Raw genomic sequence first — 23,881 nt, forward strand, 5'->3', positions numbered from 1 at the left:
ATTGTCCATTGATTTATTCATTCCTTCAGAGTAAAAAAAAAAAAAAAAAAGGAATCCTTCTTAATAATCCATGGAACTTAATGCAGCTTGGAGAATTTTTTTAATTTGTTTTTAACTTTAACCCCCCTTTTTTATCTCCCACTGCAAATAATTCATAGTTTTATTATGTCCCTTTTTACCAGAATTTGTCATCTCCATTTTGGTTGCACTTCTAATTACCTTTTAATTTTGTTTCCCTCAATTATTCCAGTAGCAAGCTCCAGATTCTTTTCTTTTAGTCTTTTTTTTTTTTTTTAATGGGGGTCTCACTTGCAAAGGGCCTTGCTAAATAGTGTCTCCACCTCTTGAATGTTGGGATTACAAATATGCTCCATCACACCCAGCCCTCCCAGGTTCTTTTCTAAATCTGTGCTTTCAGAGACTCAAGAATATTTTTCTTTGTGAATATTTTTTGTTACTTTTTACTCCAAAATTTTTAGTATCTTCTCCAAAGCTCTTTTCTTTTCTTTTTATTTGTTATGCCTCTTTTTCCTTCTGTAGTATATTTACTAGCTTCCATATATAAAGACCTCTTTAATCATTAGAGATTACATGAAGTTCGACTTCTCTCCTATAACCATCCTTCTACTTGCACCCTTCCAAGAAACAAATCATTTTACCTGCCTCTGAAATAGCTTTAATAAATAATACTATGTCACATATCACCTTACATTTAAATTATATATATACATATATATGTATATATATATACATATATATATATGTATATATACATACATACATACATTTTATAAATGTAAGATTGTATCTTTTTTTACAGAATCTTGTTTTTTGGGGGTCTGTTTTATTTTGTTTTTTGCAGGTCTGGGGATGGAACCCAGGAGCATTCAACCTCTGCGATATACCCCCCACCCCTATTTTTTATTCTTTATTTTGATACGGGGTCTCACTAAGTTGCGGAGGGCCTCACTAAGTAGGTAAGGCTGTCCACAAACCGCGGTCCTCTGGTCTCAGCCTCCCGAATGCTGGGATTACAAGTGTGTGCCACCACGCCCAGCCAGAATCTTTACCTTAGTCAATTTTTTAAACCATTATAGCTCTTGAAACTATGTCTTGTACATATTATATTACTGAATGAATAAAACCAAACACCTGGCTTTTTCCTCTTCAGAGTTTCTAAACAGTATAACCCAAATATAATTTGGTATTTTTAAGAGTACATTAATATTTTTATAATTTGAGAAGATTTAAATACTGATAACTTGCTATAAGTTACATAATAATTCAAATTTAACCAAAAGAAGATATTCCTGTAGGGTCCATATAATCCTCAGAGGCACAATGATACAAAGAAACCAACTCCAAAGATATGAAATCATTTTAATCCATTTTTCACACTCATAGATACTGCTACAAAATGCCTGGTTAAATGCTACATTTATTTTTTTGAGCAAATACCCAGTTCAGTTCCCCCCTTCCCCTCAATGACTAGTGCAGCCCATTCAGAATACAAATAACTTTATTAGTTTGAAAGCATTGGGTAGATAGTCCCAGCACTCAATTCAATAAAGGGCTAACACTGTATCAACATGGTTATTTTTAAAGTAAAAGGCATATTCTGCTCATTGCCTCACTCTGGCCTTTTTCAATGTGGTCTTTTGTAATCGCAAGAGTGGTTGATTCTTCTTAGTTGCTTTATAGATATACAAAGTCACACTGCCAGATAATCTTAAGTCCTTTTAGCGTCTGGTAGATGCAGGAAGAGCAATAGAGTTTTGAAGTTTTTTATGGCCGCTGTAGAACTGCTAGCAGTTATGGTTCTTTCGAAAGAAAAATCCATTTACTTTGATTGCTATTATAGTTCAGAAAATATTGATCTATCTCTGCTTGCAAACTCTTTTAAACAGGTATCCACAGAGATTTAGACAAAAATCTATATTTCACTTTGTTCTTTCATTCAAGACACTTCAAAGGAATATGTTTAAAAAATAGACAGGTTAAGTGAGGTCGCTAGTGAACCATGCTATGTGGAGTCTTCTTATGAAATAGAATACTTCCTGATACTTTCATCTCATTGCTTTGTTATTAAACTCTGAGCTCCTAAGAGAGTAGGGTCATGTCTCTTTAATTGACTCTATATCATGTATTGTTCATTTCACATAAGATTGGTGTGACTGTTGCTATATGTGTTTTGTTCGGTGTATATTCCCAGCATGCTTTTCAATGGCTTGTCTCTGCTTAGAATGAAGTTAGTTACGGGGACTTCAGATTACCCACAAGGGCAGCTTTACATCTTCTCAACATCCTCTTTCACCTGACCCTCTGTGTACCTGAAGTATAGCCATCATGAGCTAATTGAATTTCTTCTAAATTTTGTTTGTTTTACTCTATTATTTCTTTGATCAAAGCACTCCTACCTAAAATATACAAAACAATACCACCAAACCACTAACATACATACATGAAAATCTGTCAAATCTTAGTTCATGTATAAATTTATGCAATATTTGTGCTGCTTTTTTACTCCTAAGCAGAATTTTTCAATGTCATCTTTATGTCTTTAATATATCTAATTCTAAAAATACACTGTCCAGGTTACCTTTATATATCTATATATTTTGTTTTTTCTAATAGAGAGTAATATTGTTTTACTCCTATATTCCCAATATTTAAGACAATGAAATTTCAAGGTATCTTTGAATGAACATGTTAACAAGTATTGAATTAATAGGTTAATGTTTGAATATATGAATGAATAAGACTAATATACCTGAAAATTTGATAATTAAGCCATCTATAATTAGCTGACTTACTGTTTTTTCTCAAGTGTCATCAGTTCAAAATAATGAATAGGCTACAGAGGCATATTTTGTGGCAGCATGTTCTGAACTCTTTTGGTGGCCATAGTTCCTGGCACAATATGTCATATACAGTAGATGAACAGTATATATTCAACTGAAATGAACTAATTATACATTTAAATTGATGAGACTAGCCTATAAATTACTTGAACTAAAGCACTTATAATTACCAAGAAGTGTGTGTGTGTGTGTGTGTGTGTGTGTGTGTGTGTGTGTGTTTATTTAAATTATGTCCCACTGTAGAGATTGGGACATGGAATAAATTTATAGCCTAGGGAATTTGTAGGTTAGAGCATTGTTGTTGTTATTTTTTAGGGGGGAATTGTTACATTCTATTGTGTTTAAAGCATTGTAAAAATCTAAAGAAATATAATAATACTTACATTTGTATTTTTTTCACTAAAATAGAAAATACTGGCTGGGTGTGGTACCATATACTTGTAATCCCAGTAAATGAGAGACTGATATAAGAGGATCACAGGTTAGAGACAAGCTTCATCAAATTAGCAAGGATCTCAGTAACCTAGCAACACATTATTTCCAAATAACTTTTTAAAAGAGGGTCCAGCTTGGTGAAGCATGCTTGTAATCGCTGCATTCAGGAGGCAGACACCGGAGGATCACAGTTAGCCGACAGCCTTAGCTACTTAGTGAGGTCCTTTGCAACTCAGTGAGGCCCGGTTTCAAAAATAAAGAATAAAAAATAGGGCTGGGGGTGTAGCTTGGAGGTGCAATGCCCCTAGGTCCCATACCCGGCACCAAAAGAAAAAAAAAAAAAAAAGTCTAAAAGTGGAACGAGAATGTAGCTCAGAGATAAAATATCACTAGGTTCCATCCCCACTACTGAAAAAAAAATTTTTTTTTAAAGATTTAGGGGCATAGCTTGGAGGTAGAATACCCCTAGGTTCAATTCCCAGCAACACACACACACACACACACACACACACACACACACACACGGGAATATTCAGTATATCCATAAACATAAATTTAGTCACACTTTCTTATATTTAAGCATACTCTCTTAAGAGTAACAGAGAAAGAAAAACAGAGTGGAGGTAATAATTCTTGAGCAGAGTCACTGGATTGGAGCAAAATGCTATATAGCCCAAATTCATAGATTCCATACCTATAACAGCTGCCAAATTACTTGCAGATCTTCTTTTCCTCCTTTAAATTTTCATGCTAGACACTGAAATGATAAAATATTAATGGTATTTATACAACCTAAAAACTCTCGAATTAATAATATTTAAAGTAATACCATACTTGGAACCAAAAGCACATTACTTTTAAAATTAATTATTTTTAACCTATAAAGTTATATATATTTTATATGTATTATAAATGGGATACAGTTTTGTATATCATGGAATATCATGTCATGTGTCAACACACGTATGTATTATGTAATATTCAGATCAGTGGAAATATATGTCTTCACAAGCATTTATAATGTTTCCGCAATGAAAACATTAAAATTTCCCTCTTCTAGGTTCTCTCAAATGTACAGTATAGTATCAGTATTTATCATAACCCTACTCAAGCACATAATTTATATCACAGATAAAGATAATTTAATTCTATTAAACATATTAAAAGGTACAAGCCAGGCTTGGTGGTACATACCTGAAATCCCCAGTACTTGAGAGGCTGAGACAGGAGGATTGCTGGTTCAAGTTTAGCCTCAATAACTTAGTGAGACCCTTTGAACTTATCAAGACACTGTTTCAATAAATAAAAATAAAATAGATCTGGGGGTCTATCTCAGAGTTAAAATGCCCCTGAGTTCAATCTCCAATACAAAAAAAAAAAAGTTCAATAATTTTTAAGGTGAAATATGATGAAGAATTGGGTATTTTTTAGAGTGCCTCTGTTTGCTACAGCTTAAAAAATGTATGTAATTTTAAATACTGGCTGCATGATATTCTACACCAGCTCTGTACAAAATGGTAAACCTTGTCTCAGGATATGTTTACCACCATTCTGAGTTTTGCATATTTTTATTAAATTTTTGTACCTAATCAGGCATTTTAAGTGTCAGTCTTTTCATCATGAGTGTAAAACACTTGACCCATTTATTATTGCACATATATCTGTCATTACTTTTGCCTAGGCAGTTATGGATTTTCTTTTCAAAATCCCTTTAAATGTTGACGATAGTCTCATTTTTCTGAGCTACTTGAAGGTGAGACACAGTTTAACTTGCAAGGTCTTTTCTAGCTGCACGATTCTATATTTCACAACCTCTGTAAGCCCGTTGCTGAGGTAATGAGATTCCCAAGGGGCTCCTTCACCTTAGAATCAGCAAAACTGCAAGTTTTACAGATCACTTTCTTTTAACCTCCACAGTTTCTCTATGAAGTATTTGAATTACCGTGTCAACTGTTGTCAAGTGAGAGATTGATCAATGAGTGGTTCTATGTCACTTTAAGGCCAGATGTTACTCTTTGGCTGGAAATCTTATTGAATTTAAAATTAGAGTTTATTTCTTTAGGCATCAAGGATCAAAGTTAACTTGGCTACTAAAAAAAAAAAAAAAAAAAAGGCTGGAACAACCCTGTCTGCAAGTTTCAGCCATTATCATTTAAAGCTATATTTTCAACATTGCTCCTAACACATTAGATGAGGACATTCCGAGTGTTCTGTTTGTGTCTCCTCTGACCTTCCTTCCTCATCTATTTCAGCACCTCTTCCTCTGCTCCTTATTTCTTTACTCACACAGTAGGGAAGGAAAAAGAACCAAGTGGCACTCCATGGGAGCCAACCTCTGACTCTGGGCTTTATTTCTTCCAAATTTAGTTGTGAATGAGGCATAGATTTTTAGTGGAATCCCAGTGGAGACTACATTTGTTAAAGAAATCACAACCTCATTTCATATTTGGAGAGAAAATTATTATAAGATAATAAAATCAAGTGCCAGTGGGATGCTAACTAAATCCCTTTTGTGTTGAACTGGGAATGCCATGGTAAATTACATTCTATCTGTAAGACACCCCACAGGAAATAAAAATTGGTGCATTCAACACTGGTTAAGTGTGGGCACAGATTAAGGGAACTAAGAGGATGGTTGTATAGTATCCCTAGGTAATGGCACTCAGTAGACAACCTTCTGGAGAGGGCTGCCTCACATAATTTTGGCTTTTAATATAGAGACACAGCCATCTCATGGTGATCAAACAAAGAAAAATTTGGGAGAGGATTAGAAATGCCCTATTGTATTCTTCTCCTGACTCTCAACCCATATATCTGCCAGAATAGCAACAGATAGCACAGGATCCCAACGGTGATGAGTCCATATGGGTTAGTCTTTATTTCTACCTTGGAAGAGGGAAACACAAAGCAAGATGGGAAAGGGTGGAAGAAAATATCAGCACTCATATCCTTCAATCACAAGACAATTAAAAATTTAAATTACTCAAAAGACATATCTGGAATATCATCATTCTATATTTTCTACACATATAGCTTCCCAGTAACTATGAAATTTTGTGATTATTATGTAATTAACAAAATCACATATTTTATATACTAACTTCCCATTTCTTTCTTTCATTTCTACAACTATTTTTTAAATATTCAACTCTAAGTGGAGGCACAACTTTTAAAAATGCATATTCTGCTTTACCACTCCTGGGTATTTTTCCAAAGGGGTTGAAAACAGAGAACTACAGCAACATATGCATACCTATGTTCATAGCAGCACAATTTGTAATAGCTAAATTTTGGAAACAACCTAGGCCCCCATCAACAGATGATTGGTTTGCAAAGTTATGGGAAATACACACAATGGAATTCTATTCAGCTATAAAGAACAAAATCACGTCATTTATAAGAAGATGGAAAGGGCTGGAAAGCATTATGTTAAGTGAGATCAGCCAAACATAGAAAGAGAAGGGACATATGTTTCCTCTAATATGCCCAAACAAGTGAGCATTGGGGATACCAGAGGGACTCCAGATAATGGAAGGGAAATCTCAGCAAAGTTTGAATGGAAAACTAAGAGAGGAAGGAGGCTGAACTTGATTGATGAGTGGCTATTTCCAAATAGGTGTAAAAGTACGAATATAGCAAGGTTAGCCTGGGTATTAAGTATCAGGAGGGGGGAAGGGAAATGAGAGGGGGGGAGAGGGCACCAAATACAGATTAAATGTATAACATTTACTTTCAATAAAATAAATTTTAAAAATAATAAAAATAAAAAGTACTAAGATTGCAAGCATGTACCACCAAGCCTGGCTAATGAATTTCAAAAGAAAGAAAAAAATCCTCCTATGGAGAGGAGAGGAGTGTGTTTGTCTCAGGAGAAGAGGTATTCCAAGATAGGCAACAAATTCCAAGTTACCTGATGGAATGGATAAAAGTGTGGTCCATCCAGTGATGTTTAACCCTTCCTACCTCTAAGCTGACTGCCTCACTGTCTTTTCTTATCTTAACCTGTGACAATTTGATGGCTTCTGTGTTTAATCATCTTTTGTCATGCTTTGTTTAAACTTTCTATAAAAGAAAAGTGTTGGCTGCAGCAGGACAGGAGATTCGAGCTCCCTCCTCTCCAATGGCTCCAAATATCAAATATTAAATATAGTAATTTTATTGAAAAAAATGCATATTCTGGAACCATAATGAATAGGTTCAAATCCCAGTTCCACCAATTACAATAAATATAAAAAGAAAGTTACTTTATCTCTTTGGTTTCTTATAGGATAATATCAGGATTGAATGTAAAAAGTGCTTACAACTTTTCTTCACACAAATAACATTAATTTTTGTTATCATCATGGAAATGGATATTAAAAAAGCAAAGATGAATATATGCTCATGACAGAATATGAATAAGTGTATATTTATAATAGAATCCAGGGACCAATATAGATGTACCTCAAGGCCTATAGTAGGCCAGAAAAAAAGAATAACAGACTGCCTTCCCTGTCAGGGAAGTCTTTATGGAAGAGGTATATTCTGACGTTGAGGTCTGTATAGGAACTTCTCCATAGTTTACATATTTGGTGCCACGGTTTGCATGCGTCCTTTTCCCCAATGGCCATGTGTTGGAAACATACTCCCCAATGTGACAATGTGAGAGGTGATGGAACCTAATTGGAGTTGGTTAGGTGGTTAGAAGTGTGTGCTCTGAAGGTATTAATGCAGTTCTTGCAGGTCCTTGAATTAGTTCTTGTGAGAGAAATTTATTTTAAAAGCAAGCCAGAACTCTGAGTCACTACCAGCTTCCTATCCGGCCATGTGATCTCTTTCTTCTACCTATGTTCCCTTGACTGTGATGCCATTCATTGTTAGGTGCTCCCAGAGCTGAACAGATACCTATTGTATTGTCTTTGATACATAGTAGAAACTAAATGTGTTTTTCATAAATTAGCAATTAGTAAATGAAGACTCCTCCACAGTAGTAAGATGATTAACACTTTGGATTCAGAAAGACATAATTTTGCTGTCTAGAGAATGTGTGAAATTGAGCCAGTTATTTAATTTCTTTGACCTTCAATTTTCTTACCTATAACTAGAGGTGGGAATAATTCCTTCATGAGGTTGTTTGGAGGATTAGATTACATAATGGATATTTTAAAAGTCTTTTCACAATACCAGCATGGTTCAATGCTCATTAAGTGATAGCTGCTGCTGACAAGTGTTCTATGGGCGTGTCTCTTCTGTAGCATTCGCATATTCACTATTTGTTTGGATATAATTTCTGTGCTCTGGGTAGAAAAAAATTCAAAAGCAGCCATATGTAATAGTTGTATATTCATTTTACTTATTACATATTTTTAGTGAATCTTCAAGGGTCATATAGCTTCAAAATTATACCTTTATTTAAAAACATATTCTTGAAAGCTGGGAGAGCATGGTGGTGCACAATTGTAATCCCAATAGTTGGGAGGCTGAGACAGACAAGAGGATTACAGCTTCACAGCCAGACTCAGCTACTTACTAAGGCCCTCCACAACTTAGTGAGACCCTGTTTGAAAATAAAGAATAAAGTAGGGATGGTGTATAACTTGAAGGGTAGAATGCTCCTGGGCTACATCCCTAGTAGCACAAAAAATAAAAATTAAAAAATATATTTTTGAAATTAAAGAATGTAATCAGAAAGTAGCAACAAAAGAATGTTGCTTCAAAGTAGTTGACTAGAAGGATAATGAAAATGTGCTAAAATAGATTGCAGTGATGGTTGCACAACCCTATGAATATACTAAGAATAGTTGAATTTTACACTTAAATGGGTGAATTCTGTTAGTAAATTAGGTTTCAATAAAGCTATTTTTAAATTGCAAATTAAGCACTCTCAGCCTAGCCAAAGATGATAGAACACAAATAAAAATATAATAATACTCAAGAATAAGAAGAAAAATATCTTAGATGTTATAAGCTATAGAGGAGCCCTAAGAGAAAAATATAAATAATCATGAAGATATATATGGAAAATAGTTGTAGGCTGAAAATTTTATGAACCAAGGCCCCTATGGGAGACTAGTTCTCAACTTCTTCTCAGGAAGCCTTTGTGCCCCAGAGCCACAAACCTCAAGGATAAAGGCCACACACAGGTTATCCTGAGAAATAGCTGTCAGCTACACAGAGAAAAATATTCCAACTCTAGGGACAAATACCCAGATATGGAAGATAAATCTGATGAAGTTATGGAGGAAGATCTTTCCAGGACAAAATGAAGACCATAGAAGTAGACTGCATAATGTACCAACACAGAAGAACTTTCCTTCTGTGGAATTCTGATAGTAAATTAGCCTGAAAGTGGGGAAGATTGAAGGTGACAAAACAGAGTATAAGATCTGCGTTGATATAGAAAAACAAGCCAATAAAAACATTTTTTGACAGCTTACTCAAGCTCCACAGTTTTATTCTTTCATATTTTTCCTGCATGTATTCATCATAGATTTAACAGCCACTATTATTCTTTGAATATATTTAAATATATAGGTTGTTTTAGAAGCAAGTTCACTCTGCTTTCCTTTCAGTGCATTTCTCTGTATACCCAAGAAACAGAGTTAAAGGGAAATCAGACAATAATTCTAAATTATTCTCCTGGATAACCTTATGAAAACAAAGGAGAAAAGTATATTCATAAAAAAGAGGATTGTTGAAACAATAAGAAGTAATAGTGAGCAAGATGCATTGGTGCATGCCTGTAATCCCAGTACTTGGAAGGCTGAAACAGAAGGATAACAGGTTCAAGTCCAGCTTCAGTAATTTAGCAAGAATCTCAGCAACAAAGTGACAACATGTTTCAAAATAAAAAATAAAAAGGACTGCATGTATAGCTCAGAAGTAAAATGCTCTTTGTCCAATCCCAAGTACCAATAAATAAATAAATTAAATTAAATTAAAGTAAAATAAATAATAATATGGATCATTAAATATTTAGGAAATGACAACATATTTTCTTAATTAATACATAAGTTTGGAAGTAGAAAAACTGCGTGATATAACCTCAAGTTCATAATGTATAAGTATATAAATATACAAATATATATGTATATGTATGTATGTCTCTGTGTTTTCTTACACATACATATGGAATTCTTCTAAATACAAAATAGAGAATTTTAAAAAGTAAAAATGTGAGAACATGTCAGTTTAACATAAGGTTTTAATACTCAATATAAAAGAATTTCAGAGAAAAAAGAACATTTAAGAAGCATTATTTGGGAATTAATAATGATAACAATCCCCAAGAATTGAAAGAAAAGTCATAATTTGACAGGAGTAATCTATCAAGTACAAAATACACAAATAGATTCAAAGATAAGTGCATTTAAAACAGCAAGTCTAAAAGAAGCCCTACTCTTCTAGAGCAGGAAGAGAGGGATCAGGATACTGATTAATTATGAGAGAATTAAAATGAGTTTTCTTGCTCATTTCTCAACAGGAATGCTGCACTGTTAAAACATCAGGAATAAATATCTTTAGAATGGTGAGGAAAATTTATTTTGAATTAAAATCTATGCCTTTCCAACTGCCATTCAAAATTGTGGGCAAACTGATGATATTATCAGATGGAGAAGAACCAGTTTTTTTCAATAACAAAAACAATTCCCATAAGAAGGTATTAGAGTAGTGACATTTTATGAGTTTAACATCAGCTCAGAACATCTAATACTTTGTCTGTTCTTTATCAACAGTTTTTCACTATATTGGTTATTGTTTGTAAACTTCCAGTTGAATTGTACATTTGCAGAGAGCAGAAATCATTGCGTTTGTTCACTGGTGTATCCTGCATAGGTAGAACAGCATCTGAAACATGTAAAAATAAAAATTCAAAGCAATATATTCTGGATATATAATAAATGAATGATGCTTTAAAATATATGACATAAACTTGATTCATTCAGCTATCAGAATATTAAGCACAATCCAAATGCAAGTTGAAACCTTAACATACTTCTTTTAGAAACTGTCAAGACAAGTAGTAAAAGTATTTAGATCTTAAATAATTTAAATTTGCAAATAACAATTTGAATTAAGACTATTTCACTGATATATTCATGGTGAGACCTGGATATATACATAGTGAATTCTAAAGCAATAATGCTAAAAATCTACCAATATAAAGACCTTGCCTATAAATTGAAAAATATTGAAATTATTTATGAATTAAAAAAGAGTAAAATAGAAACTATAAACTATTTAGAAATGAACAATAAATCTTCCCATATCAAAGGAGTACTTTGAAGAAAATTAATCAACAGGAGTAATACTAGCTTTTATTGAGCAGACTAATATATTTGACAAAATTTTGTAAGTAGGAACAATGACAACAAAAAATAGCAAGCACAAATAAATAGTATTAGGAGTGAGTAATATTTATGAATTACATTTATAATTACAATATACAAACCCTTGTAACAATTTTATTACTACTAAATATTAGTATGGATAATGTAACCTCTTTATATAGTTTGCCAATACTGATCACCCCCCAAAAAAAATCTCAGTAGAAAATAAGCTTCTGAAAAACTTAAATGATATTAATATGACTACCTTAAACTAGACTAAATTCAGGCAGTATTTTTGAGAATTTTTAAATTTCAAAGAGCCAATTTATCCTGTAACAGAAACTAAAGCCTATTAAAGTATGGGAAACTGCTAACATCTTTTCTGGATGTTAAAACTGAATGGGAATGACACACAAGATAATAATATAGACAAGTATATTATATGACAGAGATAAAAATGCATGAATACAACCTCAAATTAAATCTAATATTTTAATGGAATCATTGTAGCCTTCTATGGTTTTTGCTAAGGATGCAAGGTGTTAAAAATGTCTCTAAAGCACATTGGTTAAAAAAGAGCAAGTTTTAATAACATTCATAGTAAAAGAAAATTAAAATACTTATATAACACAGTGTTTATGGGGAGGATTTTTATAGTTACATAAATATGTTTATAATACTATATATTATATATGTGTGTATAAAAAGCATAGAAAAAGAAACAAGACACTAACTTATGAGCGCTTATAGAACAAACACAAATGTGTGGACAGTATAGTATCAAAATAGGCTGTAACTTAATCTCAAAATTTTATTTTTGAAATTTTTTTATTTTTACTTTTTAATGTTGTTTGAAATAACTATTAATGAGGTTTCATGTGACATAGATACCAAATGGAATCACCAAAGTAATGTATTGTTGACACTCATGGCTTCAAACATCTGACAACCTCAGATATTTGCAATGTCTTTGGATACACTTCAAAATGGTGTTTTAAGGATGCTCTTTTTCTTCTGCATCTTTATTTACTTGTTTTTTCTTTGTTTTTAATATTATTTGGTGCATTGTAATTTTACATCATATTGGGGTATACAATGACAGAAAAAAATACATGCGAACAATTCTTGGTGCCCTTTCCACTGGGTCCCTCCACCATCCCTTACCCTCCCAGTGAATATCTTAGAGATTGGACTTGGTAATTTTGTGTACATTCATAGCATTATTTTAACTGTTAGATTCCTTAAGACTCTGTCACTCTCCTCTCTTCCCTAACCCCTCTCAACCACTTCATTGGATTCTCTGTTCTTCTATTTGATGTTACTATCTCTCCATCTTCTATATATAAGAGAAAACATATATCTACTCATTTTTTAAAACTAACTAATGTGCTGGGTGTGGTGGCGCACGTTTGTAATCCCCGTGCTTGGGAGGCAGAGACAGAGACAAATATATTAGTCTGCTCAAAAAAAAAAAGCTATCCATTTTCCTTCATATGGCATGATTTTGTTCTTCTTCATAGCTGATTAAATTTTATTGTGTGTATATATCAGTTTGCTTTTTATCAGTTCATCTGTTGATAAGCACCCAGGTTGGTTCCATAATTTGGCTATTGTAAATTGTGCTACTATGAATGTGAATTCCATCTAACTCCAGTTAGAATGGCAATCATAAAGAACACAAACAATGATAACTTCTGGTGAGGATGTTGTAATATAGGAACTCTATTATACAGTTGGTGGGATTGCAAACTAGCACATCCACTATGGAGATCACTATGGAGATTTCTCAGAATATTGGAAATGGGGCTACCATATGACCCAGCAATAGAACTCCTAGTCATCTTTCCAAAGGAAATGAAATCAGAATATTAAGGATGCTCTTGAAATATTTTTTCAGTCTTCAACTCATCCAATAATCAATTGTTGAAAAACATAGTTAAAAAGTTTGGAATGCAAATATGATGTATGCTCTTAAGTACACTGCTGTTATTTCTGTGTACTTGGAACAATAATTCAACTAACACCAGAGAGAGAGTAACACATCATGTGCAGAGGTGTTCATCGATTGATAGAGAAGCAGAGAGGCAAGACTGTTTCATCAAAATTCTGATCATGTACAAATATAAAATAAGAAGCATCTTTGGGAGTTTGGAGATTGTGTGTGTGTGTGTGTGTGTGTGTGTGTGTGTTTATGTAGTATAGACAGAAAATCTGAGATTTTGTCATAATTTATGTTTGATACATCCTTTGTAGCTAAATTGACCTCACATTCTTCATCTTCAAAGTAAGAAAAATAACCAAATTGTTCTTCAAAGATCATTTCATCAGATAGTATACATAAAAGTGGCAAAAGGGAAAAAAATTAACACTATATTAAGAATATATCCAGCTGGGCATGGTGACACACGCTTGTAATTCCAGCATTTTGGTGCCTGAGACAGGAGGATCGCGGTTTGAGGACAGCCTCAGCTACCTAGGCCCTTTGTAACTCAGTGAGACCCTGTTTCAAAATAAAGAATAAAAAAATAGGGCTGGGAGCGTTGCTCCAAGGCAGAATGCCCCTGGTTTCATCCTCAGTACCGCTAAAATAGAATAAAAGAATATATCCATCCTTTTTTTCTGAACTGTCTTTACACAGAAAGTACACATTTACTAAACTCAGTATTTTAGGTATCATGTCTGCTTGTAAAGTAACTTTTATCATTTGCTTTTGCTTTTACAGAAATTGAGAAAGAAAGTTGTGGTGATCCTGGCACACCTTTATATGGAATTAGAGAAGGTGATGGCTTTTCTAATCGTGACGTTTTAAGGTTTGAATGCCAATTTGGATTTGAATTAATTGGAGAGAAATCCATTGTTTGTCAAGAGAATAACCAATGGTCTGCAAACATACCCATCTGTATCTGTGAGTACCAAATGTTTTGCTTCTAGACAGCATATGTTACCCTGTCCTTGCATATAATTGCTTTTGTAATTAATTGCCAAGAACTGCAAGCGTGTAATTATTTTTGAACGAGTAGCACTATATGATACTATCTTTAACAAGTGTGCTAATGCCAAATTATAAATTTCAGTACAGATTTAAGCAAAATTAACACAGTTCATTTGGTAATTGCAAAATATATATGTGTTCTTATGCTTAATTTGGTGGCATTTTATACTTTGTAGATAGCTATGTCTTATGGAAATTATACATCTGAGCTAATTCTAATGGACTCACTTATTTTAAGAAGATAGTATATACTTATTTGCAATCAAAACCACTTAAAATATTTAAAGCTTGTATTCTATGTATAATGCATCAATTTTTTCTGCAAAGATGTTCACATTAATGCATAAAGTACTATTTATTTATATTGCATAGAAAAAATATTTCAAGTTTATGATACACAATAAGTTTGAGTTAAAGAAATATTTTTTCCAAATACATTAAGACATTAAACTACATTTTAGTTTAGCTGCAATAAAACATAATTTGTATAACTTATTACTATTATTTGAAGTTCAATTAAATTACTGTCTTTATTCCAACAAAGTGGGTGTTTTTAGAATCTTTTCTAATTCCAGAAATTTTCCTAATTACAATATTATTGTGTTCATTCTTCTTCCAAAATCTAGGAGAGAAAAGTCCACAGTTACTAAGGCCATTTTAGTTTAGGGCTATCTTATTCTTAACTAAGATCACCTTCTTAAAGTTCTTGTGGGAGAAGAAAATCCATTAAGAGAATTTGATTTGATTTTTGTTCATCTCATCTAAAGCTTAGTAGTATTTTAAAGGACTTTAATTGAAAATCTTTAATTCTATATGTTCTTCTAAATGTTGACTTAATATTGGAGAACTGTAAATATTATAAATATATCACAGGAAAAATAAAAATGTTTTTGAAATAATTTAATAGATGTTGAAATGCATTTGATGGAAATATTGAAAATATTTCTGACTTAAACAAAAATGTAACATTTTTGAGTATTCACAAAACAATTTTTTACCATTCCAACAATATTTAAATCCAATATCCTGATATATAATAAAACAAAACAATAATAATATTTTTATATAAATAATAGCTAATTTTAAAATATGTTCAAAATGAATTTATTCAAAAGGGTAAACTATATTATATAGAAATAAACTTTACATAAGTTCAAATCACTCAAGGAAAGAAAATGATAGGACTTAACAGGAAAAGGAGATCCTATGGGGAAAAAATTAGATACCATGTTCCTGAATGAGAAGGCACTATATTAATTATGTGAATTATACAAAAAGTTGCTTAGAAATTTTAAACAAATATTTGCACAATTTTCTTGGGAACTTGACCAAATATATCGACATACGGTTACATTAAAAATTCAAAAATAAGTATGAACATTGTGTAGAGACAAAGTGTTTATGTGGAAACTAAAGCCAAATGTTAAGTTTTAAAGTTAGTATAATACAAACAAAATTGTAACATTGGGTCAAAGGAAGTTACACGAAAAAAACTGTACAGTATGTAATGACAGTATATAATGATGGATTTAAGTATCTACATAGCTGAATGGTAAGGGTGTCAGGGTGAGGACATTGGTCAGCTGTTCTCCCAAGCGTGATCATTTAGATCAGTAGATGGCACACCCAAATCAAATCCAGCCTGCTGCCAGAATCTGTAAGTAAATGTTTATTGCAATGTAAACCATGCACTTCCATTTAGCAATTTAGCTGCCTTCCTGCTAAAATGGCAGCATTAAGTAGTTGCCAAAGATTATGTGGCTTGCCAAGCTAAAACATTTTCTTTCTGTTGCACTATGGAAAGTTTTTTTTTTTATCTTTTATTTAAATCAAGGATTATAGGCGGGTCTGAGTCTTAATACCAAGTAGTATTGGTTTCATATAAATAGGAAAAACCCCAAACAGATAACCCAATTAACAAATGCACAATCAAACTGAAAAAACACTTCTCAAAAAAAAAAAAAAGAAAACAAATGGTCAACAAATGAATGAAAAAATGGTCAACATCATTAGCGATCAGGAAAATGTTGACAGTGCACGGATTTTATGGAACTTGACTTAGACAACGATGATGAGCATTGGCAAGAATGTGGGTAAATAGAAATTCTTTCACACTGTTAGTGGGACTGTAAACTAATAAAACTACCGCAAAGTATGGAGGTTACTCATAAAAGAAGGAATGGAACTATTATATGACCCAGTTATACTACTCCCTGGTATCTTTCCAAAAGAATTAAAATTAAAGTACTATAGAGATACAGGCATACCCATGTTCATAGAAACAAAATTCACAATAGCCAAATTATGGGAACAACCCAAATGTCTGTCAGATGAATGAATAAAGAAAATGTGGTACATATCCACAGTGGAGTTTTTCTCATTCATAAAGAAGAACAATTTCCTGGGCTGTACCCAGGAGTGTGAGATGTATTGCATGTTCCGGGCCTCAGTAACTTAAATAAATTTACTGTTTCAAAAATCAATCAATAAAAAGGGGTGGGATGTAGTTTGGAGATAGAGGGCCTTGGGTTTAGTCCCAGTGCTAAAAAAGAGTATAAAATTTTTATGTCATTTTTAAGAAAAAAGTAAATAGAACAAATCATAGAACTAGAGAACATGATGCTAAGTGAGATTGGCCAATCTCAGAAAATCAGAGCTCATGTATTTTTCTTGCACTTGTGGAAGCTAGAGAGAAAATAGGAAGGAGACAGAGCAGTACAATAAAGGAAGTGGATTGGGAAGGGGAAAGGGAGGCTTGAGGAAAGAAACAGTCTAAATAATGTAATGTTATTATATAAAGCCATCACTGCCAATTTCACAAGCACGTAGGGGAAGGGAAAAAAGGAGGACGGAGTGGGATGCAGAAAGATAATCATGAGATGTTGGATGCATATATGAATGAATCACTTTGAATATCACTACAGTGTACGGAAAGAACAATAAAAATAAAAATTCAATGATAGAAGCTAATTTTAAAATAAACCCATCAAGGGCTATAGGATTAATTGATTCCAGGATACAGGCAAGTTGAAAAGTGAAGAGATAACAGGAAGATGTGTGTACTCTAGATGTAGGGGGGGGCTATTGTGAATAAACTTTTGAAGAGAAGTTGGACTTTTGAATTATTTTTCCTTCACATGTGAAATATCACTTTAACGTAGGATTTCTTATTTTGTGGGGGTAGAAGAAAAATACTCAATACAAATATATTTGCCATGTGTATTCAGCGCAATGGCTACTTAACTACTAATAGAAGCATGACATATGTCAAAACAATTGTTGCCACTTTACCTACTTGTGCATATTTGAGAATAATGTCTTAAATTCATCCAAAGTACTAGTTCTCTTTCCTAAGATTTAAAAATAGTACCATTTTTTTTTCATTTTAAATACTAATTAGATTTTTTATTTTATTTGTGCATTGTAATCATACCTCTTGATGAAGTTTAGGGTGGTTGAGGCATACATGCTCACAGCGCTCATTTATTTTCCCCCTCCAGTTCCCACTCTATTTCCTTCCCTTCCCTCTTTCCCATGCTCAGCATAGTGATTGACTTTGAGATATTTCATCATGTCCATTGAGGTGTTTCCCTCTTCCCTCTCATCTCCCTCAGTTAGGTGGCCTTCTTCAACCATCTAAGGTTTTTCTTCCTTTGTCTGGAGTTCTTCCTATGTCCTGTTTTCTCCCTATCTTCCACATATTAGGGAAAACATTTGACATCTGATATTTTATGACTGACTAACCTCACTTTGCATAATGTTCTTTGGTTCCATCCATTTCCCTGAAAATAAAATAATTTGGTTCTTTTTTTAAGGCTGATTAAAATTTCATTGTGAACATATCCCATAGTTTTGTAACTTACAAGGCAATTCACATTAATTTTGTCTAACTGCTAATTGACTTTCATAATTATAGAATATGACAAAATAGAAAAAAATATTACTTTCCGTTATTCACTGTATTTTTTGATCTCCCTATTTTCACCAGTTCCTTGTCTCTCTAACTTCACTGCACCAATGGGAACAGTTCTTTCTCCTGATTACCCAGAAGGATATGGAAATAATTTAAATTGCATCTGGACAATTATATCTGACCCAGGAAGTCGGATACACCTTTCCTTCAATGACTTTGATCTGGAATCTCAGTTTGACTTCCTTGCTGTTAAAGATGGTGATTCCCCAGATTCCCCAATTCTCGGAACCTTTACTGGGGCTGAGGTGCCTTCCCATCTTACAAGTAATAGTCACATACTGCGCTTGGAATTTCAAGCTGACCACTCAATGTCAGGACGTGGATTTAACATCACTTACAACAGTAAGTCTTTTGGGTTTTATTTTCCCAGATAATATATTCCTACAAATTAAAACTGAATCAAGCAAACTAGATCTCTTGTTTTATAGATAAAATATATGAGCATGCCGTAGACTGAGTTTTGTCAGGGGTGATCATTTAATCCTTAATTTTCAATCACATTTTGCTCCCAAATGTGTCATATATTTTTGCTTATGAGACGCCTGGTATATTTTTTTAAAGTGCTTCAAATATCATTACCTTTAAGCCAATATATTAGCCTACTCTATTAAACCTTATCATAAACTCAAGCCTACTATACAGCACACATTTGGCTATTACCTGCATGCACATGCAAAAGAAAAATAGATCTTTTCTTAACATTATTCATAAACCACTAGGGGACTTTAAACAAATAATGGCAACATCATTTTAATTTTAAAAGTGAAAAGAATCACAAGGCTACAGAAACATCATAGAGAAGGAAATCATTCACTTCAGGGTGGTGGGCCACTGAGCCGACTTAACAAAGCCATTACTGGGGGGGGGGGGCAAAAAACTTCATTTTGAAGAAAATCAGTTTTAAAGTCTTACTATATAACTCCAAATCTTGGCTTTGCTGATTTTTGGTTTCATGACATTAAAAAGTCACAATATTCACATCAATAAAGCTACACTGAATCACAATGAAGAATAGGTGATCCATGACAAAATTTAGCAGAGTGTATATTATCTAGTAAATGTTCAACAATGTTAGCTACTTTTGTTGGTCTGGCTTTCCAATAATTACCTTGATATTTATATTATTGTGTTTATTACATTTCTCTAGATTTGTTTTTTTAGCTAATAGATATCACCAGTATTCTTACAATTATAGCAAATAGATAAATCACACGAAGGAGGAAAAAAGAAAAGCCTTAGTGAATTAATACACTTACATACTAACACTTACATACTAATACTTCTGTTTCAAACATTTTACCTGGAGCCATAGTATAATAGTGATTTCTAGTGCTTTTCTTGAAGTTTCCTGCTGTGACCAGCCAGATGAGCTAATATTTAAGTGTTACATAACAATAGGACTAGGTTCCAGCTCCTAATGTTTCCCTTTGGAAAGAATTTTTGTTTTTATTTCCATCTGCCCTCATCCATTCTATGCTGTGCTTTGGCAGTTACTAACAAAGCGCAAATGTATTTTCAAAGCGGCATTGGTGGTGAATACTGTCACTAATAAGTTGTCATTGTGTAATTCTTCACTAATAAGTTGTCAATGTGTAATTGCTCACTATTTGAGTTAAATTAACTGTGATTTGTGATCAATTAATATAATTTAATAATAATTTAACATGTATAAATTTACAAATTTGTGGTCAATTAAAGTAATTTAATTGATAATATAGACATTTTTGTATTTAACATTTGCTACTAAGATTCATTTTTCTGAGAAAATATTAGTTGGGCATTATATATTCACACAAGTTAATAAATCAGTTTGCAAAAGGCCATAATATAAAAGCAATTATTAAAAATAAGTACACCTAAAAATATATTTTATGTACTAAAGCATTTAGTATTCTTTTCTATAGTTTAATTTAAACATGAGGATAATAAATTATGCAGTTCATGACCTTCAGTGTAGTTGCTTAGAAAATTTTAAATAACTGCTTACACTTATGCAGTATGTAGGAATGAATCATAAAATATATTTTATATATTTAGACCCTGCTACTATTATGGAATCTGCAGGTTCTTTTCCTATTTAATACAGTTTGTAAAGATTCAAGGGGTTATAAGTGCAAGCAGGAAATTTTACTCAGTGGCCAGTGAATGGAGAATAGAAGCTCATATTCTAAAGGCATCTTCTCTCTAAGTAGTTTTGGTGTTTGGATTTCTATTACCGTAGGAGAGCTGTGCTATGCATGTTCGGGAATCAGGTGCCACCTCTCTTCTCTAATCTGGTCAGGGTTGGCTCTATCAGGGCAGTGTGGCAGGTGGGTGATTTTTTATCACTAGAGTGAGATAGTGAGTCTAATGTCAGGAATATCCACATAGACTCCACACCAGATGATTCAGCCTGGCGTTTCCCTTGACAGAAGTATGTGATAACTGGGTGGTGGTAATCTGGGAGCATGAGATTATCTTTCACTTTTGTAAGTAAGTGGTCTCCTGACAGGACAACAAGCTATCAATAACTCTAGTGTTCGGTCTCATGTCATTATTAGCTATTAGTGGAAATATTATTCCATTTATATTATACCAAATTAAAATATTATAGTACCATTTGTTCATCCAGATAAAGAGAAAAAAGTTTGGATGAAAATGTTTGTGAAATTGTAACTTTATGAAAAATTTAATGACACATTGTCATTACATTTATTGCTCTTTGCTGTAAGTATATTAAGTATACACCTTGGGAAAATAAGGTAAAATAAGGTGGTGGCTGTGAGATCAAGAATTCACATTCCCCTGAGATATATGCGACAAATAACCCCAGATACAATAGGGTATTGATAAAAAGTTAAAAGCCAGAATTCAAGTTCTATGTCTTTAATCAGAGGCAAGTTACTAGAGTTTTTCGAGCCTAACAATACTCTATAATAGATACCGTTTGAATTGATGGGAATACTTTTCTCATCAAGCTAATCTGAATATTAAATGAAATAATAACATCAAGATGCCTAGAACTTGTTATTTGCAAAAGTCAATTCTGTTTCCTTTTCCTGGATGGTAGAAAATAAATGCTATGGATATTAAGAAAAGCATTGTATAACTTTCATATTAAATTGAAATATTTAATTTATGACAATGTGACCATCATCCAATTCCATACAGAGCAATCACAGAAGTTTCCAATAAGATAGAGTTAAATTCCTCAGAATTTCCATTAGTTGGAATTCTGACCAGCTTATACTAGGAATTTTTGCATGAACTTTGCCCAGTTATCTTCACAAATAATCAAAATATTACTATTTTGAAATTTCATAAAGTTAGCCTGTAACCCATATTTTAAAACAGTCACATTTATTATAAAATTTTTCATGGACTTTGTCCAGTTATCTTCACAAATAATCAAAAATATTTCTATTTTGAAATTTCATAAGGTCAGCATATAAATCATATTTTAAAACAATATATATATATATATATATATATATTCCATTGGGATTAGAGAAAATTATTTATATTTTAGAAGATAAACAAAAGGTTTTCCTAGACATAAACACAACCCTTTTATGAATCAATTTTTTCAACCCAAAATATGAAAGTTCCTCTTTCTTATTGCTATGTGGTTTTCTTTGTCATTCTAAAGCTTTTGGGCATAATGAATGCCCTGATCCTGGTATACCAATCAACGCCCGAAGGTTTGGAGACAACTTTCAATTAGGAAGTTCAATTTCAGTTATTTGTGAAGAAGGATTTATTAAAACCCAGGGGACGGAAACAATTACATGTATTCTTATGGATGGCAAAGTAATGTGGAGTGGACCCATTCCAAGATGTGGAGGTAAGTGCAAAGGTGTCAGATCCCCATCCTGAACCAGGAACCATTACAGCAAAGGCATTGTTTTCTCAGGACAATTGTAATCATTGCCCTAAATATTACTTCAAGTTACATATTTGGTGGAACAAATAACACTTTTAATTTTTATGTTAAAGTGTTTTATAAGATTTAGCAGCTTTCTTTTAAAAGAGTTCTTATTAAAAGATGCACATTAACATAGGAAATGATAGCAAACACTTGTAATCCCAGTACTTGGGAGGCTGAGACAGGAGGATCACAGGTTTGTGGCCAGCCTCAGCTACTTAGTGAAGCCCTCCACAAGCTTACTGAGATTCTGTTTCATAATAAAAAATAAAAAACTATAGCTGGGGGTCTAGCTCAGAGGTAGAATGCCCCTTGGTTCAATTCCCAGCATCACAGATCAATCAGTCAATCAATCAATAATGGCAAATACTGGTTGAAAGTGTAGACTCATTTTGGCATGCTGCAGAGCTTTATATACAATACTAGGTAGAGTTAACTATAATACTTAAAGTTATCATTTCTAATTTCCATTCATATTTTCTTGGCATGCTATGCATCATTTATTAGTTAATTTTATGCTAAAACAATATATTTTAAAAGGATAATGTTTGGGGGTATAGTTTGCTAATTTATTTTTCAATTTTTGTTTTCTCAATTAAATGTAATAAAGTTCAGGACTGTGTGTGTGTGTGTGTGTGTGTGTGTGTGTGTGTGTGCAAGGAGAATGAGAGAGATCAAATATATGTGTCTATGTTTTTTATATATACAGTGTTTTGAAGTCTCTCTATATTTTTTCACATAAAATCAAAACATATTGGTAAGAAAGAAGGATAATCATACTTAAAATATGTTGAAACTAGAGTAATTGGGATATTGGAAGAGCTTATATTTTATGGAAGGAGAAGTGGGGAGAGAGCAAGGGGAAAATTTATCAAGTACTGTGTGCTTGTTATGTCACCATTACTCTGAACTACATTATGATTTGAGACTATAATGTATCAATAAAAGTTTAAAAATATGTATTGATATAATGTTATCAGTTTATAATCCTCAGAAGTGAGTTTAGAAGGGGCTTTATTTAGAATTGCCATAGTAGGAATTAATATTCTAAATTTCAATTTTCTTTTTTCTCTCTAGTGTCTATGAATACATATGTATTCATTAAAATGATATAGATGAAATTATACCAAATAGAAAATTATAATCATAAAACACCTTGAATATAGATCACCACATAATAATTAGTTCATCATTTTAATAGCTCCTTTTTCTTTTTTCCTAGTCTTTCTTCTTACCAGTACTCATCATAATAACAAAATATTTTGTTCTCTCAATTTCTTCTTAATAAATTGACAAAATTGACTATTGATTTCCAAACTGTAATTGACTTAATGAATGTAATATTACCTATAAATTGCTGACTTTCACTGGAGTGACTGTCTTGTGATGAAGTAACCACAAGCCATG

At 32.7% G+C, this 23,881-nt stretch overlaps 1 protein-coding gene across 3 annotated transcripts in view; it reads left to right on the plus strand.

Annotated features, from left to right (window-relative positions):
• Positions 1–23,881, plus strand: part of CSMD3 (CUB and Sushi multiple domains 3) — a gene marked incomplete at both ends in the record, with an annotated part of 1,156,743 nt that overhangs the window by 684,977 nt on the left and 447,885 nt on the right. For all 3 annotated transcript variants that reach the window (XM_080694904.1, XM_080694905.1, XM_080694906.1), the window contains 3 exons: positions 14,328–14,510; positions 18,586–18,912; positions 22,199–22,393. In XM_080694904.1, the coding sequence (XP_080551030.1) occupies positions 14,328–14,510; positions 18,586–18,912; positions 22,199–22,393 (705 nt within the window). The remainder of the gene's footprint in view (positions 1–14,327; positions 14,511–18,585; positions 18,913–22,198; positions 22,394–23,881) is intronic.

Source organism: Muscardinus avellanarius (assembly GCF_963383645.1).
Source record: "Muscardinus avellanarius genome assembly, chromosome: 4".
Lineage (NCBI taxonomy): Eukaryota > Metazoa > Chordata > Mammalia > Rodentia > Gliridae > Muscardinus > Muscardinus avellanarius.